Source organism: Pezoporus occidentalis, unplaced genomic scaffold (assembly GCF_034315485.1).
Source record: "Pezoporus occidentalis ecotype Australia unplaced genomic scaffold, CSIRO_AGI_Poc_V1 ctg19, whole genome shotgun sequence".
In the NCBI taxonomy this organism is placed as follows: Eukaryota; Metazoa; Chordata; class Aves; order Psittaciformes; family Psittacidae; genus Pezoporus; species Pezoporus occidentalis.
The window spans coordinates 4,677,757-4,698,751 of record NW_026913748.1 but is presented as its reverse complement, the minus strand read 5'-3'; the positions used below and the strand labels follow the sequence as shown (position 1 = coordinate 4,698,751).

General features: G+C 41.8%; 1 protein-coding gene across 1 annotated transcript in view; it reads right to left on the bottom strand.

Annotated features, from left to right (window-relative positions):
- Nucleotides 1–19,002, bottom strand: part of SYT10 (synaptotagmin 10) — a 36,259-nt gene extending 17,257 nt beyond the window's left edge. The window contains exons 1-2 of the mRNA XM_062616490.1: nt 18,713–19,002; nt 4,535–4,892 (exon numbers count right to left, since the gene is read on the bottom strand). Of these exons, the coding sequence (XP_062472474.1) occupies nt 4,535–4,892; nt 18,713–18,863 (509 nt within the window). The 5' untranslated portion in view covers nt 18,864–19,002. The remainder of the gene's footprint in view (nt 1–4,534; nt 4,893–18,712) is intronic.
- Nucleotides 19,003–20,995: the final 1,993 nt, after the last annotated feature.

The following is a 20,995-nucleotide window of genomic DNA, read 5'->3' as shown; positions in this document are numbered from 1 at the left end:
TTTTTGAAATCAATTGCTTATTAATGCCAAATGCAGCCTTGCCTTATTGCTTGGTTTCCCTGTGGTGCTGTGTTCTGAAAACAAGAGGTGTCACAACTGTGTGTTTCTTTCTTTAAATCAGAAATGCAAATTGTCCATTTGAAAACAACCAGGACTGATTTCATAGATATTATTTGTACTTTTGCTGTAAGTGAAGTGGTTGCAGAAGGCATGAAGCACAAAACTACCACAGTTCAGCTGAGCAGAGATACAAGAGGGTAATCTGCAGCCATTAAATAAGAGACAAGAATGTTTCCCCTTTCAGCTGTTAAAGTACTGCTTGGTGCAGGGAGCAGTCCTAGCATAATACAAGACTAGGGGAAGGAGAATATTATAGTATAGATTTAAAGAGGCTCAAAAAAATCCATCTGTCCTGATCTCAAACACTCCTCTTGTAACACCTAACCTTCTACCTTTTATTTACAGACAGACAAGTTGAAAGATTTGCAAATGTTAAAATTCCCTGAATTCATAGTATATGATGGAATGGAGTGAGGAGTGGAAAATTCCTTACTCAGAGAAGTACAATGCTGTCCTCAGGGAGTTACAGGTCTGTCCTAGTGCCCTTATTGTCTAAAAAGCCCAGCCTCATATGTGTGTGAAACACAGGGAAGGAACTGAACTCCACCCAGAATGTAGTAGCAATACGTATTTGGGCACGCAGCAACTTAGGCACTAGCTCTCTAGTATCTTTGACTCATAATGAATTTCAGGGGGACCTGTGTTGTTGCTACTTCTATCTGTGCTAATGAAACCTGTGCAGGCAGGCCTTCCTGAGTACTCCTCACACCTGCAGCTTTAGTACTGAGATAACCAGATAACCATGTTCAAACTCTGCCATAGACAAGCAGTGGAGAAAACTGTGTATGCAGGGGAAACAGTGAAGCTGACTGTATGGCATTTCCAGTTTCAGTGAAAACAGATAATTGACAAAATCTCTTTTCCTCAATGTCTCTTGAATTTATAAAGATCTGGGTTAATGCTTGTAAATGCAACCTATAAAACCCAAATCCGTGATTTGTAAGGTACAAACCTTCTTTCAAATTTTCAAACTTTATGCACGTAAGATCTTTCAGTGAATGTTTCAAGATGACACTGAGTAAAACAGTGCAGCTATATGACTGTTCCCTGTGGGAAACAGCAGCACTTTTGCTCTAGCAAGCCAAAGTCCTAATTACATAGCGCCTAGTATCTGTTCTGAGTCACAGCATTTCACCAAGATAGCTAATTGGTCTCTTAATTATTAAGATGTTTCATTGTTGTCATGGCAACATATTTATCTTCCTTTGTTCTGCAGTAACAAAAGAATTAATGACTGTGATAACGAAGTAAAAGGATGTCAGGCAACCAGGTTGTGAAAATGCTTTGAAGCTACTAACATGTGCAAAGCAGGTACTTTAAACTCTACTGGTTCTTACAGATAACACTCCTGTAATAAACATACCTTCCATAATTTAGAACAAATACATTTTGAGTGGCAGTAAATCTGTATTTACATCTCTAATATAATATTGTGGAATACTGGTAGTATGAAGCTGATTTCTAACTCAGTAAGACTGCCATATGTACAAAAAAAGAGAAGGATAAGATGATAATTTATGATATAATGTCCTGGGTTCAGCAGGAGCAGGAACCCAGCTGAACCTCAGCTGAACCCAGGACATATGACTTGAGATTTATGAGGTGTGGCTCAAATCTAGCTTTCCTAGATGACAGACCAATCTTTTGGACTAAAACCAGGAACGGACAGAAGCACTTGCAGTATTTAAACAGAACAGAGGCTGCTATCTCCTTCTTGCAGTCACTAAAGTCAACAGACGTGCTTGTTTTTCTTTAACCTTAGCATCCCCAAGAACCTCACTTTTGCTTTTGTGCCTTTGGGAACTGACTTACTTGACAAGCTCGTCTCCCACCTAATGCTAAAGAGCAAAAGTCATGCCATTTGAAAATACAGAATTTGAAGAAAGGAACATTATAGAAGCAATAAGCTATATCAGAGAATACTTTCACAAAGTACTGGGAAGAGTGCTTCTCAGTAACAGGGCAGAAATGTTTGTAAATGAATACCATTGGTGCAGGACTTCTTATATTGTAGTTTACTAGTTTATTGGTATCAAGGACTAAAGAGCTTGTTGTCTTTATTTTTAACAAGCAAGTCTTTTCATATTATCAGGAACTATGAAAATTATATAGTTATAACTAATCAGAAACACATAATTTCCCTACATTAACATGCCTCCATGTTAAACGTGCAGTCTATAAAAAAATCAACAGGCACCTTTTATTATTGCTCTGAATGGCTTCTTAAAATTGTTATGCTTCAATTACAATGAGTTAATATGATTCTATTTCTTTTACTAAAATCCAGAAAGCTGGATTAAAAGTCCAGCCTTCATCTCACACATGATGTTCTTGGCATCAATAATTAATATGGGCTATCAGAAGGTTAAGACTCCCTTAAGTCAGGCAGAGGTATAAAAAAATACCTTTACAACTACAGAAAGGACCACTTCTGAGTAATTTTAAAAACGGATCTTATTCTAAATATGTTTTGGAGCAAGGGTGCAGAGTTTTTCAGTAAACTGTAAAAGAAGTTGGTGTCCAAATATACTGCTATTATTTGGGTAAGGTGGGACAATAAGGGTTATTCAAAGCAAAGGAACTGTCCCTCACAAGGACAGATTTAACCCTGATAATCTAGAGAAGGTAAAAAGAGAAAGCTCCCTTACAAAGTTACCAACATATGCAAAAAGAGTAGGATTGATGGGAGCTTTAATTTCATAAAACTGTCCTTTGCTTCACAGATATTTTATACACATTTAGGTCCCAGTCCAAATCACTCTAGAGGTCTTTGGGAATATTTTCATAGCCTGAAGTAGCTCTGGATCATGTCCCTGAAACTTCTTACTTTCCCTATAGTACCACAGGGACTATTCAAGTCCTCTTGCCAGCCAGCTATTTCTTCTGTCTGCTCAGAAAGTCAGACTGTCTGATTACCTACAGATTTACCTGTTGGTACATAATGGATAAAACTCTTCCAATTAATATCCTATTAGGTACCAGCGAGTTGTGTAATACCCTTGTCATGCCAAGCTCTATCAGTTTTGGTCTCTCTTTGTCTGGTGGAACAGTTACAATTTCAAAGTTGTCCTCCCAAGTGTCTTGGAAACATTCCTCAGAATGCCTTGGATACTCTGCTCTCTCCCATAGCAGATGGATACAGTAGCTGGAGCCAGGCATAGCCGGGCAATGTGGCTTAAAGCCACCTGTATGGTCTCATAATTCAGGAGATGGTTCAGCTGTGGAAGTCAGCTAGACCTCCCCTGACTGGAGTGCTTTTGTTTTTGGGAGCCTCCTGTGGTTGCCTGTTGGCTATTCCACATTGTTGGAATAGCTGGGAAAAGCACTTCAGCACTCACCACCACAATGAGCACAGTGAGCTGGCAAAATGATGTCTTAGGGACTCACAAAAGGCCAGCAAAATATGTGCCTGATAAACGTAAAGCACATCTTCTCTGGTCTTGCCTCCAACAATTATTGTGAATGTAAGCCTTTTGCTGTTTGTTTGCTTTCCTTTAGTAGCATATGTTCATTTATCAGATGGTTTATTGAGGGAAAGCTGCTTCCTATACAGTGCTTGTATTCTAACTTATGGCATTGTGCAATACTTCAGGTCTCCTTTAGCCTTTATTTTCCCCTTCTTTGTTTATAAAAAATCTGGGTTTCTTTTTTTATGTAGAAAGTGATCTTTGCAGTTCACTGTTTGTTTTGAATGCATTAAATTTGCTGACAGTATTTGAAGAAAATACCATTTGAAGCTATAGGTCACTGCACGTCTTCAATACTTTTCAGTATAAAGCAGTACCTAAGACAAAATAAAACTTTCTGTACTCCATTTCAATACAAAAGAAATTACTTCAGGAACATTACATGCTTGTCACTTATTTAAATATCTATATAGAAACTGTACTGCTCTAAGATCAGTCCATAAGCATCTACATTCTTAGACTGGGATTTTAATTCCCTTAAAAGTGGCAAAATATGCATTAAAGAAATGTGTCATCAACAATAATCTCATCATTTATTTAGTGGAGAAGGAAACTTTCATTTGCAAAAGCAACTGCTGCATCTATAAAAATATCTCTGAAAAGCTAGACTTGTGGTATTTTAAAAAAAATCACATCAAAATAGATTTTCCTAAACACAAAACCTAAAATGGAAATGCTTAAAGCAGCAACATATGCATTTACAAAGTAGTAGAAGATGTAGATTTGATCTTCATATGTTAAAATAATGATCAACTGAAGATACACTGTATGTTTCACAATATTCTGTTCAAAGGACACTGTGGCTTTGCCTTCATGTGTCTGCTGTTTCACCCATCAGTGCTAAGAAGCCAGTAAATAATCCAGGATCCTGGAAATTTTCAGCAGAGCATTTTGGCTCTACCTGTTCCCCAGGAAATGTGCTACAAACACGAGTGCCCCTGACTCACCTTGATGATGATGTGGGCTCAGTGATCTGCCTCTGCATGCGTGCATGTCTGATCAGATGCTCTTTCAGTGCATTCTGGACCTCTGCTGGTATGTCAGGAGAAGTGTGGCTAATTTTCAATGCAGCTTCAAGTACCTTTGTTGTAGGCTTCCCATTTTCTTTAACTTCCTTTTTCTCAGTGGTCTCAAAAACCTCCGTAGGAGCACTGGAGTTGCTCTGGGGGGCATTACTGGCATTGGAAGTGAGAGGTTTGCTTCTCCAGCAGGGCCAACACAACTTCCAAAAGACAAAAAGCGAGACTACCAGCAAGGCGAGCCCACAGAAGCTGACGACTACTGCTAACAGACTGACTGAGATGTCTGCAAGGAATTAGAAACAAAGATCATCATGACAGACAAACATGGAGAGAAAAAAAAAATAATTAAAAATAACACAGGTAAGGAGATAGAGGTATTATCTTGCATAGACCTTTAAAGTCCCATTTAATATGTGGTTTTTTTCTTTTTGATATCTAAGCCTGTACCTTTAAAATGTTATCATTCTCTAATATTCTATTTCATAAATACCCCATTAATTTGTTTGTTCAGGCCAAGGGCCAGTATCTGTACCACTGGCTACACACTCAGACTTCTCAGGAAGTAAGCGACTATCCAAATGTTCTCAACAACTCCTAGCCACTGTTGTCAAAGTGCGTCTGCTCAGGAACACATCTTGTGTAAAAAAAGTAAAACCTCAGTCGACATTTGCTATGAGTGCACATGAAGAAACAGCAGTTCTAAACTGCCAGACTGATACACAAATTTCTTCAGGACTTGACAGTTTTTTTTCTCTGTGTGCTAACTGCTTCAGAGACATGTTAAAACCTAACGTTTAAGTGGCACAAATAGGGACAGGATATTGTCTGTCATAAATAATAGATTTCTAGGGTTAATTCTTAAACTCTGGACCAAGACTGTGTTAGACCGAGACAGCACACATACATGTGCATCTAAAATTCTGCTCTGAAAATGCAGCTGGCTTTAGTGTAGAGGATAAAATGCCCTGAGTTATACAGAGATCATACCGCATCCTTAGCTCGGCCCTGCTGCCCCGTGTTTGACTTTTTCTGCCACAATTTGTTAGCATATCCAGTTGCATGGTCAAAGATAGGAGAACAGTTCTCATACCAATGAAATTCTGTGAACAGAATTGCATTTTAGGAGATTGTGGAACACCAGAAATGCCAGTAGAGCCCTAATTAGGAGTTTTATTCTATGTGACATGCTTCAGTTTGATTTCTCCAGTATCATTTAACATTATAAAATATAACTAAAAAAATAATCCCTTTCCTTTTGAAAGGAGCTTTTTACATGTTTAAAAAGTATTCAGTAAACCCTGTAGAAGTCCCTCGAGTAATGGCTGCTGCTTGTTACAAGTTTTGACAGTTTAACAGCTAATATTTTGTATCTATACCTCCAGGCTACTAAACTGAACCAGTGTAAGAGTGCAACAGGAGTTTGAGCATATTGAATAGTTGAGAGTCACAGGAAGAGAAACAGTCCTCTAGGTACGCATTAGCTCTACAGTATGTACTTCACAGGTCCCTTTGAGAGATGAAGATTCCAGTAGAAAATCTGGGAACATTTTCTTTATTAATATATAACATCCAGATGCATCTCTCAGTAACCAACACTGAACTTACAGTCCATTCTACATGAAAATGAGTGAGAATAGCAAAAGCAAACAGAAAATGTTTGTAGTCTGGTGACTTGAAAGATACAGTTCTGCTCAACCTTACTTCATATATGTCTTGGATAGTGTCATGGGAGAAATGGCAGAGGATATGCTCCTTGATTTAAAGAGTCTGGCACAAGCTGCTGCCCTTCCTTGAGCATGAGTCTGCCTCTTTGACTGTTTCCAGCCAGTTTTGAGAAGGGTGTCCGCATTTTCTGTCTGTAGTTAAATGTCACAATGTAGCCTTTGGAATATGCATGTCATCTTAATGGGAAATTCATATGGCAAATTCTGATTTAAGATGTTTCCATAAAATGAATGGATGCATAATTATATCTAATAATGATGTAACACAAGAAGCAAATGATACTTTTGCATATGATCTTCCTAGATAATTTATCCCCACTAGGGATTATTAGGCTATTTGGTTTAATCTACTGTTTACCCTCATACCCTTCCTGAGCCCTGTAATTTCTGCTTGGCTTGCAGCAGACAGTCCTATCTTGACAAGAAAAGCATTAAGAGATGTTGAGTTTACAGCTTGTTTCAATGGTTAATCACTTTGTTGCAAATCTGTATTTCTGATTTGTGTTTTTGTGGTTCTAATTTACAGTCTTTGCTTCTTTTGTGTCTTTGAGAAATTAAGATATAATATGCTTCATAAGACATGCCCATACAAAATGCAAATAAAATACGCTGTACCAAGAAACAAACCCAGGACCTGAAATTCAATTGCCTACACTAGTCCCTGAAAGAGTTTTAAACGGGGCCAGTTTATACAATCCCAGCCAGTTCCTGGGCATGGATCAGGAATCAGAGTAGGCCAATGATCATTCTTAAGAGGTGGTTTGGATGTGGCCCTTCTGTTTCAGCAGATGACAGACTTTAAAAGTATGGAGAGAGTTGGCCTTGCTGCCAGATAACGGCCTATGGTGGGTTGACCCTGCTTGGACTACAGATGCCTACCAAAGCTTCTCTATCATTCCACATCCTCAGCTGGACAGGGGATAGAAAATATAACAAAAGGCTCATGCATCGAGATAAGGACAGGGAGAGATCATTCACTTACTGTCATGGGCAAAACAGACTTGACTTTGGGGAAAATTACCAAACAATCCAAGCTGGATAATGAGAAATAAAACCAAATCTTAAAAACACCTTCCCTCCACCCCTCCTTTCTTCCTGGGCTCAACTTCGTTCCCTATTTCTCTACTCCCCACACCCTTGCAGCAGTGCAGGGGTCAGGGAATGGGGGTTGCAGTCAGCTCATCTCATGTTGTTTCAGCACTCCTTCCTCCTCAGGAGAAGACTCCTTACACTCTGCCCCTGCTCCAGCATGCGGTCACTCCTGTGTGAGACAGTTCTTCACTGACTTCTCCAATGTGAGTAATTTCCACAGGGTGCAGTTCTTCAAGACCTGCTCCAGTGTCGGTCCTTTCCACAGCATGCAGTCCTTCAGGAACAGGCTGCTCCAGCATGGGTCCCTTGAGGGGTTACAAGTCCTGCCAGCAAACCTGCTTCAGTGTGGGCTCCTCTCTCCATGGGGCCAGAAGCCTATTCCAATATGGAATCCCAAGAGGATCACAGTCTCCTTTGGGCATCCATCTGCTCCAGCATGGGGCCCTCCAAGGGCTGAAGGTGGGCATCTGCTCCACTACAGATCTCTATGGGCTCCATGTGCTGCAGGGGCACAGACTGTCTCACCACGGTCTGCACCAGGGGCTGCAGGGGAATCCCTGCTCCAGTACCTGAAGCACCTCCTCCTTTCCTTCACTGACCCTGGTATCTGCAGAGCTGTGTCTCACATATTCTCACTCTTTAGTTTTTCTCCCCTTAAATACATTATCCCAGAGGCACTACTACCATCACTGACAGGCTCAGCCTTGGCCAGCAGCGGGTCCGTCTTGGAGCTGACAGGCATTGCCTCTGTCTGACACAGGGGTAGCTTCCAGCATCTTCTCACAGAAACAACACTTGTAGACCACTGCTACCAAAATCTTGCCATACAAACCCAATATATGGTCATAAGTGAATTTAATATATTATACAGAGGCGTGGCCCACTGAAGGAACTTTTCTGATAAATTGAACCAGCTGAATTGTCAATCAAGCTAGACAAACCATTTTCCCATTTTCAAAGCCTGACAAGAAGCAGAACACTTAAAAACTAAGGTCTATCAGAAATAAAAAAAGGAAAACAAAACCCAAACCAACTTAATTTTGGGTCATTTGCAATATTTCCAGCTCAGTCTAGAGATGGCTCCCATAATTAGTTTATGTTTTGAGAGGAGGCTTTTAGAACTGAAAATTGTATTTTTTTTTTTTTTATTTAGAAAATGTTGAAAGAGGATGTTTTAACAACTCTGAAATTGCTGGAAACATCTCAAAACCAGAAATACAAAAACTGATCCTTTCCAGCAGAGTTTCAATTTGATGAATAGATACTATCAGCTGAAAAACATTCCATCAAAGCATTTCTAGCCAATTCTATTTTAGGTTTTTCACTGCAAGACATTTTTCAAGCTTTCAAATAACTTGGTGTCTCCTTTCAACACCTACTCCAGTACTTCAACTTTCTCTAAGCTTTTTTCTGTATTTCCACTAAATTATTTCAAATTCTACGTCACTCCCAATGTTTACAGAAAATGTATGTTTTATAGCCCTAAAATAATCACATGAAACATATCGAATGTCAAAAGTAGAGCAAAGGAGCTAATTCTACAGTTGTACAAATTAGTCTTCAATTTTGCTATTTTCTTAATAAAGAAAATGTTGTACATCATAATACAACAAATAGGTGCCAGCAATTTGAAAAAAAAGAGTTAATTTCAAAAAAGTATTTAATTACTGCCATAATTGCTAAAAAAAAACAGTAAGTATGCCACATAAATAGACATAAAAAGCATATTGCTTTATTTCCTCACTTCTGACAGTCACTCAACTGAGCAATTGTGAGAGATTTGATGTTATGCAAAGACTGAAATCGTCTGTAGAAGAGCAGTCAAATGGAGCTTTTCAGACCCTTTGTGTGTTAGATCAGATACGTCTCATATTATCTTTTTATCGGAAGCCTGGTTTAAGAATACAAAACACTAAGAAACAGTTCTGCAGACTAGGAGTTTCTTCACACCCCTTTCAAGAAAACCTGGCTGGGAAGGAAAATGGGTACTGAAGGATGGGTGTATCATCAGACCAGGGCTGCATTTCACATACGTAAGGTTTTGTTTGTTCTGGTTGATTGGTTGGTTTTTGAGGATGTAGAACTGGTGACAAATTCAAAGATTGCCTAAGTTTTTAAAGGCAGAAGGAGATATACTCTGAGAGGACCTTAACTAGCAACATTGTAAGCAATGTTCTCACTGGTCTCTGGTGCAAAGGAAGAGAAAAATCATCTTGAACTACAAGCAGTTGCTTGACAACTCTTTTTCCAAACTGCTAGTTGCAGCTTGTCTTCAGTGCTACACACTTGCACAGAACAGGACATGTTTCTGAATACTCATCTGGACATGCAGCATTATGCTTTTGCCATTCCTGTTCTCATGCTGGGTAAATTCAGCATGTGAAGAAAATGTGAAGAAAATCCTCCTCACATACCCACTTCTGATCAGTGGGAAATCTTCCAGCAACTTCAATGGATTTATCATTTCACACCAGGTGATCTTCCTTTACTGAATTCTGTCCTTAAGTCATCTTCATAGTCTTGGTAACATTTCCTAACTAAAAGAAAGTATCCTGTTCCTTCAAGGTTTTCTATCTAAAACTACCCTTTCAAGATATGAAATTTGGACAATCTTATATTTCTCATTTGAGAAAGGCATGTAAAAGGATGTTAGGGAATGTTTTGAGCAATGGTTTCTGTACTATGGCTTCCAACAGTTTGTTGTTTGAAACTTGCCTTATAAAAATTCTGCCCATGAATCTATTCACAAACATCCATGTTGGCAGATTTCCATTTCCAAACCAAATCAAGTTTATTTACAATTTGGTAACTGTCCTGACAGCGTACACCCCTTGAGGCTTAACTTTGGAAAAACACACTCCACCAACCCATGATCTTGAACGAAGAGAGAGAACAAACAGTGCTGTGATATCTCTGCCCATGCATATAAGAGGCAGGCACGTGTCTTGATGTGAACCATGTGAAAGAGAACATACTCTTGCCAGCAAAGGAAAGGAACTGGGAAAAAAGGAGGTTATATTGTCTTTCCACCCATCTCTTGGTCTGTATCTGATCTTGGTTCTCAAATATTTAAAGTACAATGTCTGTAACTTTTTTCAAACTTATTTTCCTTTAATTTTTAATTTGTTATCTTGTTCATCAGCCATAAAGAACTTCAACTATTCCCTAGTGGCAACTCTAAATGCAACTCTTGTGTCTGGAATATCAGGAGTAAGCTCAATCAGATAAACTAATATGTCTCTGATTTTCTTTGGACGAAAGCAGGAGCTTTATCAGTTATAAAAGGTCTGCATCCAATAAATCTCCCTTATCCCCATGCATGTAAACTAGTTAGTCCAACCAACCATTTCTGCTGTTCAGTTTTCCTAAGGGAAATTTGAAGAACATAAATAGTTGCTGGTGCTCATTTTTACTCAGCATTAGCAGATCTTCTGCAATTACCTGTCTCATCCAAATCCCTGCAGATGGTGATATAATACTTTAGCATGTCTCAAAGTGGCAGGTGTAGTCTTCTATTTTCTCTCATAACTTGAATGTGTCAAAACACCCAACTTAAATTTCAAATGGCAAAAATAGCCTTTCACTTGAGAGTCTATGTGTGATCTCCTTTCCTGTTCTCATGAAGAAATATACTTTGAAGATCTTACTTAAATCTTTTTACTCTAGCCCCATCATGAATGTGGTCCCTCCTAGGCTGTTAATTCAGTCTGATGTTCAAAAGTCATCACCATCTACTGGCTGATGTGTCATTTCTTAATGCTAACAGAGCACTATGGCAGTATGTTTCTTGACAGTAAGGGAATCAAATGACATCAGGTATCACTGTAATGATTACAGCACATGAAATTATTAATCTCTTGTCAAAATAATTTTATCTAAGTTATATTACTTGTTAAACCATCTCATAATCTATATCTGTACAACTACAGATGGAACACCCTCTTCTGCCATTTCAAAGTCCATGTACAGAACTTTAGATTATGTGATATACAGCAGATACAGGGTATTTCCCAAAAGGTTATTACACACACACAGTACACACAGCATGCTAGAGATTGGAAGGGACCTCAAGAGATCATCTAGACCAATTCCCCTCCCAGAGCAGGAGCACCTAGAAAATGTTACACAGGAATGTGTCCAGGCGAGTTTTGAATGTCTCCAGGGAAGTAGACTCCACAACCTCCCTGGGCAGCATGTTCCAGTGCTCTGTCACCCTCACTGAGAAGAAGTTTCTTCTCAAGTTTAAGTGGAACCTCTTGTTTCCAGTTTGTACCCATTACCCCTTTCCTATCATTGTTTGCCACTGAGTAGAGCCTGGCTCCATGCTCGTGACACTCCCCCTTTATATATTTATAGACACTAATAAGGTCACCCCTCAGTCTCCTCTAAACTAGAGACCCAGCTCCCTCAGTCTTTCCTCATAAGGGAGATGCTCCACTCCCTTCATCATCTTCGTTGCCCTGCGCTGGACTCTCTCCAGCAGCTCCCTGTCCTTCTTGAACTGAGGGGCCCAGAACTGGACACAATATTCCAGATGGGGTCTCACCAGGGCAGAGTAGAGGGGAAGGAGGACCTCTCTCGACCTACTAACCACCCCCCTTCTAATACACCCCAGGATGCCATTGGCCTTCTTGGCCACAAGGGCACAGTGTTGGCTCATGGTCATCCTGTCGTCCACTAGGACCCCCAGCTCCCTCTCCCCTACACTGCTCTCTAACAGGTCGTTCCCCAACCTATACTGGAACCTGGGGCTGTTCCTGCCCAGATGCAGGACTCTACACTTTCACTTGTTATATTTCATCAAGTTACTCCCTGCCCAACTCTCCAGCCTGTCCAGGTCTCGCTGGATGGCAACACAGCCTTCTGGCGTGTCAGCCACTCCTCCCAGCTTAGTGTTATCAGCAAACTTGCTCATAGTACACTCAATTCCCTCATCTTATTAGGCTTCTCCTGGACCACACTACCTTCTGCTTTCCAGCAATCAGAAGGAATTTCCCAGAACAGAGGTATATTCATGAGCCTCAGAACATGTTTTGTGTGCTGTATGTAGCTAGAGAAGATGGCACTCACTTTTGCCTGAGTCACCGTGTTTTGCCTGCAAATTTGCCTCTCCTAACACACCAAATGTAAATTATTTGTCTCCAATTCCAAGGCTTTTTCTGGCCTACCTACTTTTCTACGTTTTAACTCTCACTTAACCTCAACAGGAGGTACTCCCAACTCTGCTCAACCCACATCTGCCCACCTTGCCTTCCCTTAAGCAAAAAAACAGCTTTGGGATTGGTCCCATGCTGCTCTCACACTTGCGAGGATGCCTTTGTAAGTATCTGCAAGAACCCCTCATTATCCTCTTTCAGACAAGCAAATGAAATGAAAATACATCCTAAGCCCCCAGGACTGCTATTATTCATAAGCATATCATAGCTGTAACAAGGTTCATGCAGCTCAAGTGTTATTTATGAATTGTCATGCTTATGTTTATTCTTACTCAGTATCATGTAAGAAACATCCCACACATATGGTAAGACCCAGAAAAACAGTGTCACTTTATCTTCATCACCACAGATTTGTCCTCTAGCTGTTATAAGTGTTTCTGTGTTTTTCATCTGTATTTCTCTGCAAAATGCACATGGGGGAAGATTCTTTCATCAGCTCTTGTTTTTACTGTGTCTTGTTTTTGCTGCTGCCTGCATGTTGAGCACTTCTGCATTGTTGTGACTGCCTTCACATTTTACTGTAAATAAATCTGGTCTCTGTGGTATGTTTATCCCTCTGTTCTGCCTTTATGCTGCTGAATTAGATGCATTTCTGGTTTTCACAGCTTGTTAACACTGATTTTGTAAAGCATACTTTTCAATAACCCTGCACTTTTTTCCTCTTAAACCATATTTCTTTCTGGTAATAACTTTGTTCTGACCAGGGGATGAGCTGTACCAAAAATAATTTGATCAGTCTGTTAACTGCTCAAATGTTTATTATTTAATTTTACCACATTTCTCTGCAATGGAATGCTCAATTGTTTCACACAACAGTTACTTTCTCATGAAGAATAATCTTCTTTTCCTGTATGACAGTCCTAGTCTTCACATTCGTTCAAGCCATTTCTGGTCCCCTTTATGCTTGCTTTGGCACAGTGAGAAGAACTTACACCCTGTGTGGCTGTGTGCAATGCGTACTTTCACACACTTGTGTTTAAAGGAACCAGAACTAAACATAAACCACCAGCTGCCATCAGCAGGTTGAGAGCTGTTAGGGAAGCAGCTGACAGCCAACACGAGGCTCATGGCAGGTACAGCCAGAGGACCCAAGACACTGCTCTTCAGGGAAAAGCAAGACTTTATCACCAAATAGTCATGTGCAGGATGCTCCAGGGTTTTCTTATTCCCTCTGTACTTCTATACAAAACTGTCAATCATTAGTAGGGCTAGAAACTTGGTAGGTTAAACTTTCATGTTAATAAACTAATTGTGAATGAAATATTTAGATGAATAACAAATAATCCTGTAGAAGCTGATGATCTTGGCACTGTCAACTTAAAAAATTCATTGTCTGACAAGCAAAAGAGCAAGAGAGACTATCACCCTCTAGAACTCTCTACCCACTCTACATGGCTAAATATGCCCTCCTGGCAGGAGCGCAACTGGTTTCCCATCTCTGTTATAAGCATCACAGATATGCTTACATCAGATAAGTGAGATTGTGAAGTTCTGGAGGAGCAGCAGGCTAAACAAGGGCAAAGACAGCAAACGTGCCCACCATTTGCCGAGGGCACACAATGAATTTTAAACGTGTCCCTAGAGCAGGATGCCAAAGCTCCCCTCACTACACTCCCTGCAACTGGCTTAACCTTCAGAAATGCTCCCAGCTGGGGCTTTGATGTGCTTGGTTCCTTTGAAAATGAGAAGGGATGCTTAACTGGCAAAAATTAATTAGAATCTTTTATTAATCAGATAACCTGAGCCAAAATATAGATATAACCAAGCTGTATGTATGACTTTTGGACACTTCTGGAAAATAATTTACTTGGATTAAAGATAAATTTCACCAGGAGCAATCTCGCACATCCAGCTCCTACATATTTTCCACCTGAACTCTTCCTATTAGTTGACAAACCTCTTAATCATTTTCCCAAATCTACTGGAAATCAAGGAGGTGTAAAATAAAGACAAAACAATTGCACATCTAATTCAGCATTTTGCTAAAAATTTTATATGTTCCAGAATAAAGCTCGCATAGAAGTCTATCTATATAAAGGTACCATAAAAGTAAAGAGCTTCCTAATCTTTTCACTTGAGCATTCTCCTGAGATGAGCGAATTAATAGCCCTTGTAATTACCAGGGCAGAAAATATAACAGCAGATGTCTATCTTCACTAATTGTCTAAAACTGTTCGAAACCTACAAAATTATTTACCTCACTAAGATTCTTTGCTGTGACTTCCATAAATTAATTATCCATTACACTGAACATGATTAACCCTTCTTGACCCAAGCAGTGAGCAGTAATTGCGGGTCCTAAGGTGGTGATTTGATGTACTCTGCCTTCTCAAAGCCATAGTCTCCATTTTTTGTTCTGACTGTGTCCCAGGCTCCCTATTATTTGTGTTTGATTGTTACCCTTTTTATGCTTGTTTCTCATACCTAGACAACTACACTGTCAAAAAAAAACCAGTACTCAGCCTCTCTTCTTGCCAGTGAAACTTCTTGGCTTGCAAGGTTAATGTTGTCTCATATTTTGCTTTGACCCTGTGACTGGGTGGTGCATTTTTTGTCTCAAGTAGCTGATTCCTCTGAGAAGCTTGGCTGCTTTTCATGGTCTAGCTGAACTGAAAACAATCATCACACCCACCAACATAACCATATCACAGCAGTTCTAGTTGCCTTTTTTGATGGTTTTGACTTCCAGAGCATGTTTATTCTTGTATTAAATAGAAATGGTCTGCTTTCCTTTCCACCATCTACTCTTTTCCTTTCTGAAATTTTTCTTGCACTCTCTTTTCCAAGTATGGAAAGGACCCTTTCCAAGGGTCTCTGTATCTTTTAGACTTCTTTCCCCCAGTGAAATCTCATTAGTGATTTTTACCTATGCTACCTTTGTGACACTTTTAGGTATCGTCTTTCTGAGTTGTGGAAAACTGAATGAACCTACCACTTAAAGAAAGAATATGCTATCCCTATTTAGTCAACTACTATTGTTATTTCTTTTCTCTTCTCTTTATACTGTCTCCTGGACTATTTAGTTTTGGGGGTTTTACTGAAAGTTTAGCTATGACTCCATAATGTAACAGAATACAATAATAAACCATTATTTTGCAACAACCCTCTCACAATCTTTTATCTTCTCCACATCTTCCAGAACTACTACTCACAGCTCAGGTGTTTACTTACTCTTACTGCAGCAGTTTCTTCTCCACACACTTCAGTGCTGGTTGCAAAAGCCAATTCCCAAAATACTGCTATAGCTGCAGCTTCAGGGAGCAAATAACTGAACTGGCTGCATGATGTGTTATCACCCAGTGTGAGCATATATTAGGAAAGTGCTTTTGGGACGTATGACAAACTGATAGGGCTGAATTAGCCATTCCTCCTCTCTGCCACACAGCTATGGCTGCATGACACCAGAACTGTGCAGAATTTACGCAGCCACAGGAGGATATGACTACATGATATGGACCCTCATGATAACCAAATGCTACTATCGTATGTGTGAAACGGGTATTTCAGAAAAACACATTTATGACTTCATTCTCAGAATAATGATGGAGAACACTTAGTGTTTTTACCTTCAGTGAACTATGGATGTTCAATACTGTGGACAAGGTTAACATTATCCATAGAGATAATAAGGAATTCCACATGCATTTGAAAAGAGATATGGCATGGTTCACCTTTCAGTGACCTCATTTTTCTCAGCCTAAGCTGAATTTACAATGTTTCAGTTCATAAAATTAATGCAAGTGATATTTATATCTTGTCTATCCAAGTGTTCCCATATTCAAATATTTGTCAATTATCAGCGATGGCAGTGTGTGTGTGTGTTCCTCCTCTGGAGATACAAAATATTAATGTATGCTCATTACCAGCGTTATTAATGAGACAATGTTTAATATAATGTGTGTGCCAATAAAGTTGACAACCATAATCTAATGATAGCTTCCTTTTATGGGGAAAAAGTGAGATTTAGGAACTCAGCTGAGATGTGGGACCCAGGGGCTCAAGCCCCGGTCTTTTAATTATTGGGCTTTTTTTTTTTTTTTTTTTCAATCCAGCAACTTCAAGGTAGTTAAGGTTTATAAATGAAAAAGGAAGATGGTTGATTTTGAAGACATGTCTAAAAAGAAGCTCCTGTTACTCTAAACAATGCACTATCAAGGCAAGTATTGAAGCTCACATTTTCTAAACAGCAAACCTTGTTTTACCTCATGGGGAGATATTTGTAGCCTCCATATCTTACGAGTTTGTACATCAGCTTTGTTTCTATATGACACCTAATACTGACTGCTTGTGCAGTACTCTGTAAAATCACATCAACTAATCTTTCCAGAGCACAGTTTTCCAGGCTCTGTAGGGTAATTTTATTTTCATGCAACCTTCTATGATTCAGACCAAGACAACTAGCACATGGTGCAATTGAAATATACTTAATAATTGGCTTTACAAAGCACAAACCCACAATCCATGTGGGTGGAAGCTTGCTACAACCCCCACAACCCCCCCAGGTGTGGGGTCAGGACATGCCTACCTTCATTAGTCACAAAATCAGAGCTCGCCTCCAGCACAAAGACCTGGGAGAACCACCTGGGTACCAGGATGGGAAAGAAGAACCCCTCCTCTTTCAAACAGGATTTTTGTTCTGAGATACTACAAGTAACCTGGAATTTGCAGTCATTGCTGTGGGCATTATAAGAGAAGAAAAAGTAACAGGTGTGGCAGCAGCTACAGCACAGCTGGGGCACATGCTGAGGACCTGCTGCTTTTCATGACCTGGTGTTAATTTATTTAACTTGCACTGTACACTTGGTATTTGTTGGCCATAATGCAAGCTGTCCATTTTCATTTATGGTCAGGCAGAACAGGCTACCAATCCCGTCTGGCAGAAATAAAGCACAGAACTTGGACTAATGTTCAAGTCCTGTCCTAAAAATAGGACACAAAAGCCCTCCTTTGAAAGGCAAAGGTCACATAAGAGTACTTTACAGAGTAACGCAAACACAGCATAGAGTCGGTTTCAAAAGAACCAGACAATCCAGAAACCAATGACCAAAGATACCACCCGCAGGAGCCAAAATTCTGGTTCCGACCCCGAGAAATTTTTTAATTACCCCGAGTTTCCTCCTCTTCCGAATTTTCCAGGAGGAGTCCTGGACCTGACCGGAGGGGTGCCCCGACTCCACCGGCTCCCACGCGTTGTCCTAAAGCCCTCCTGCCTCCCTCAGCCACAAACAGGGTGGATCTGACTCAACCCAAACCCGGCTCGGAAAGCACCAGGGGCTCCGCCAAGTTTCATCGCCAGGGCTACTCTGAGCCGCGGCTTGGCGACCTGTGTTCCTGGACCAGACTGCGTCCTAAACTGCGGGGTCTACCAGCCGTCGGCTCCGCCGCACCTCCGCGCAAGTTCCGCGTGCTCGGGAGAGAGCCAGCGCGAGACGACGAACACAAGAGGACGGCCGGGGAAAAGAGTGAGATGGGAGCGGGCGCAAACCATGTCGCAGGGAAAGGCGACCGATAAGAACACCTCATTACCGGTACTAAGAACACCGACCGCAGCGCTCTGCCCCGGTTTCCGCACGTACGGCCCCGCGCACACAGGCAACAGCCCGAGTCCGAGCTTTGCTGAAAGAGAAACTCCCACGGCGGGGAAAACCTTGCTGGAGCGGAGCTGCGGGGCGCAAACGCGCGGGCTGCGGGGGGAAGGAGACGTCTCCGCGGCGGCACGGCTCCGGCAGACGGACGGACTGGCACGTCGGCGGCGATTTCTCTCCCTTCGGCACGTCTCGGTGCTGCCCGTCCCCATGGTTGCTCCCCCCGCCCGCTGCCCCGCGTCTCCCCTGGGGCACTGGCCGCCACCCCGGCGGCAGTGCCGACGCTCCCCGCGCTTCTTAACGGGAAGCTCCGCGAGCTGCGAGAGAGATGATTTTAGAGCGGGCTGTGTGCCTACCCCCCTCCGCCCCCTCCGCACGCAGAGAAGGCGAAGGGAAAAGTTGCTCTCTCCGGCCGCCCACGCCGGCGCTGCCCGCCCTGTGGCGGCGGCAGAACGAGCCCGGTGGCGGCGGGGCCGGTAGCTGTACCTGTGCCGCCGATGCCCTGTCGGGCAGTCTCCAGGGGGAAGATGCCGGCGCACTTCTCCCGCTCCACTTGTCCGCCCAGGCACAGCTCCGAGATGATTTGCAGCGCTTTGTGGCAGAGGCTGCCCACGCCGTCCTCCGCGGGGAAACTCATCTTCTGCCCCGGCAGCCCGCTTTAGGCCATGGCCGGAGCGGGACGGCTCCGCGCCCGACCCGCGCAGCCTTCCGCGGGGAGCGGAGCGGGGCGGAGCGGCGGCCGCGACGGCGCGAGTGAGCCCAAGAAGTAGTGAAGGGGGGAGAGGGGGGAGGCAAAAAGGGGGGAGGGAGAGGGGAAAAAATAAAATGAGGGGGGAAATGAGCATCCACTTAGCAACGCCTTTTGTGCCGGGCGGGCTGCGGTAGGCGGTTCGGCCAATGGCAGCCGGGGAGGGGGGGCTCGGCTCGGGAGGGGGGGGCTCTTTATGCCCCCAGGGAAACTTTTCTTTCCTCGCCTCTCTTCCCGGAGGGACGGCTCCGGTGGAGGTGGCTTCGGGCTGAGCGGGGACGAGTGGCGCGGTGGGGAGTGGACGGGAGGGGAGCGGTGCGCGGGGTTGTGGCCGTGCCGGCGTGCGGAGTCCTGCCCCCTCTCCACGGGAGGGCAGGACCCCCGAGCCCCGCGGAGCAGAGACGGCAGCGGTGCGCTTCCGGACGGGCTTCGTGGCCGCTCACCGCGCCGGAGGACGAAGCAGAGTGCGGTCCCCGCCGCTCCAGATCGCTCTTCTCGGAACGTTATTTCTTAGGTGACCTGGGCAGTGTAATTTTCAGTACGGGCTACCGTCAGTTAACTTCATGAACCTAGTCACCATCTCCACTACACTTTCCAGTAGCAGAGTTACGGGATAGTCGACTTCGGCTGTTTCTTTAACTTATGAGAGAGTTAAGAGTAACCTGACGATTGTTTGGTCTATTTCCCCAACAAGTTCTGTAAAGTTGTGTGGGGTTTTTATTAATAGATTAAAGAGTTCCAGGTACTGCATGTGCTTGAACATCTAAAAATCAGTACAGCATATACTGCTAGTGGTTGTTTCAGTTACTGGCTGTATAGCCGAACAAACCTTCAGCTGTTTATTCATATACTACTGAAATTCGGATACGTTTTTATATTTGTGAAGAAAAATGCTTCTACTTCGATGGCATATGTGTTATCTTGCAATACTTAATTACACATAATTGAAACAAGTCTGCCAGCAGTTTGCTTAACAGCACTGTTTGTAGTCTGCTGCAAGGGTGTCTGGGTTTCATAAGCATGAGAAGTTAACTTGTGTATTGATGGCTTTTTTTTTTTTTTAACCCAGATTTTGACTTTTTTCCTTTTTTATCTGCTACCTGAAAATTAACAGCTATCTCTAATAAACTGCAAAGTTTAACATTTGAAACTGTTATAACCATCAATCAGTAACTGTAAATGATGAAATAATATAAAATGTTTATTCTAGATTATTCTGAGTTAAATTCTGAGATTCTGTACTTCATACAGCTTGCTGTAAGAAACACAGGATGGTACTTCTAAAAATCAGCTTCTTGGCATTTTGAAGTCTCATGCATTTATGCATATGAATTCATACACATGTATTTTTGAAAATCTTATGAAAGTGATAGACTCTGTTGTATACAGTCTTTAACACCAACAGAAATTCTATTCTGTAAAGCTTTTTCACAGATATAGCAGGTATTTCAGAAATATCAACTGCTACTAAAGAAATCATTCCCTGTTCAATGCATTTTCTGAGACTAGCATTGTCAAAATTCTGTGTTATTTCTGCGAAATGTTCTGACAAATCCTAGAATGTTTAGACTATAACTAGTCAGGGCACAGAACTGTGTGGTACTATTTGAAAACTCATTTAACCCCCATAGGGACCTAAATCTGAATAATCATCTCATGAAAATAGGCTTGCAACCAGTAGAAATGTATGTACCTATTTTCCTTACAGCCAAGGCAACTAATGATGCCTACTTCCAAATTTCAAAATATGAACACATTTACTGTTTGTGTCACATTTACACTCTTGTTCCCAAAATTCTGTCATGCATCACCAACTAATAATTAAGCAGTCTGTTTATCTTTGAGACATGTTCAGAACCCTAGCAGAAGCTAACAGGAGGTACATACACAGACTGACAAAGGAAGGGTCTTAAACACAAATTGGTTTTAATGAGAGTGAGGACTGCATTAAAAGGCTAAAACCTAAGTTCTTCTATTTCTGAACCTTTCTACAGACCGTCTTTGTGCCCATGAACGTATCA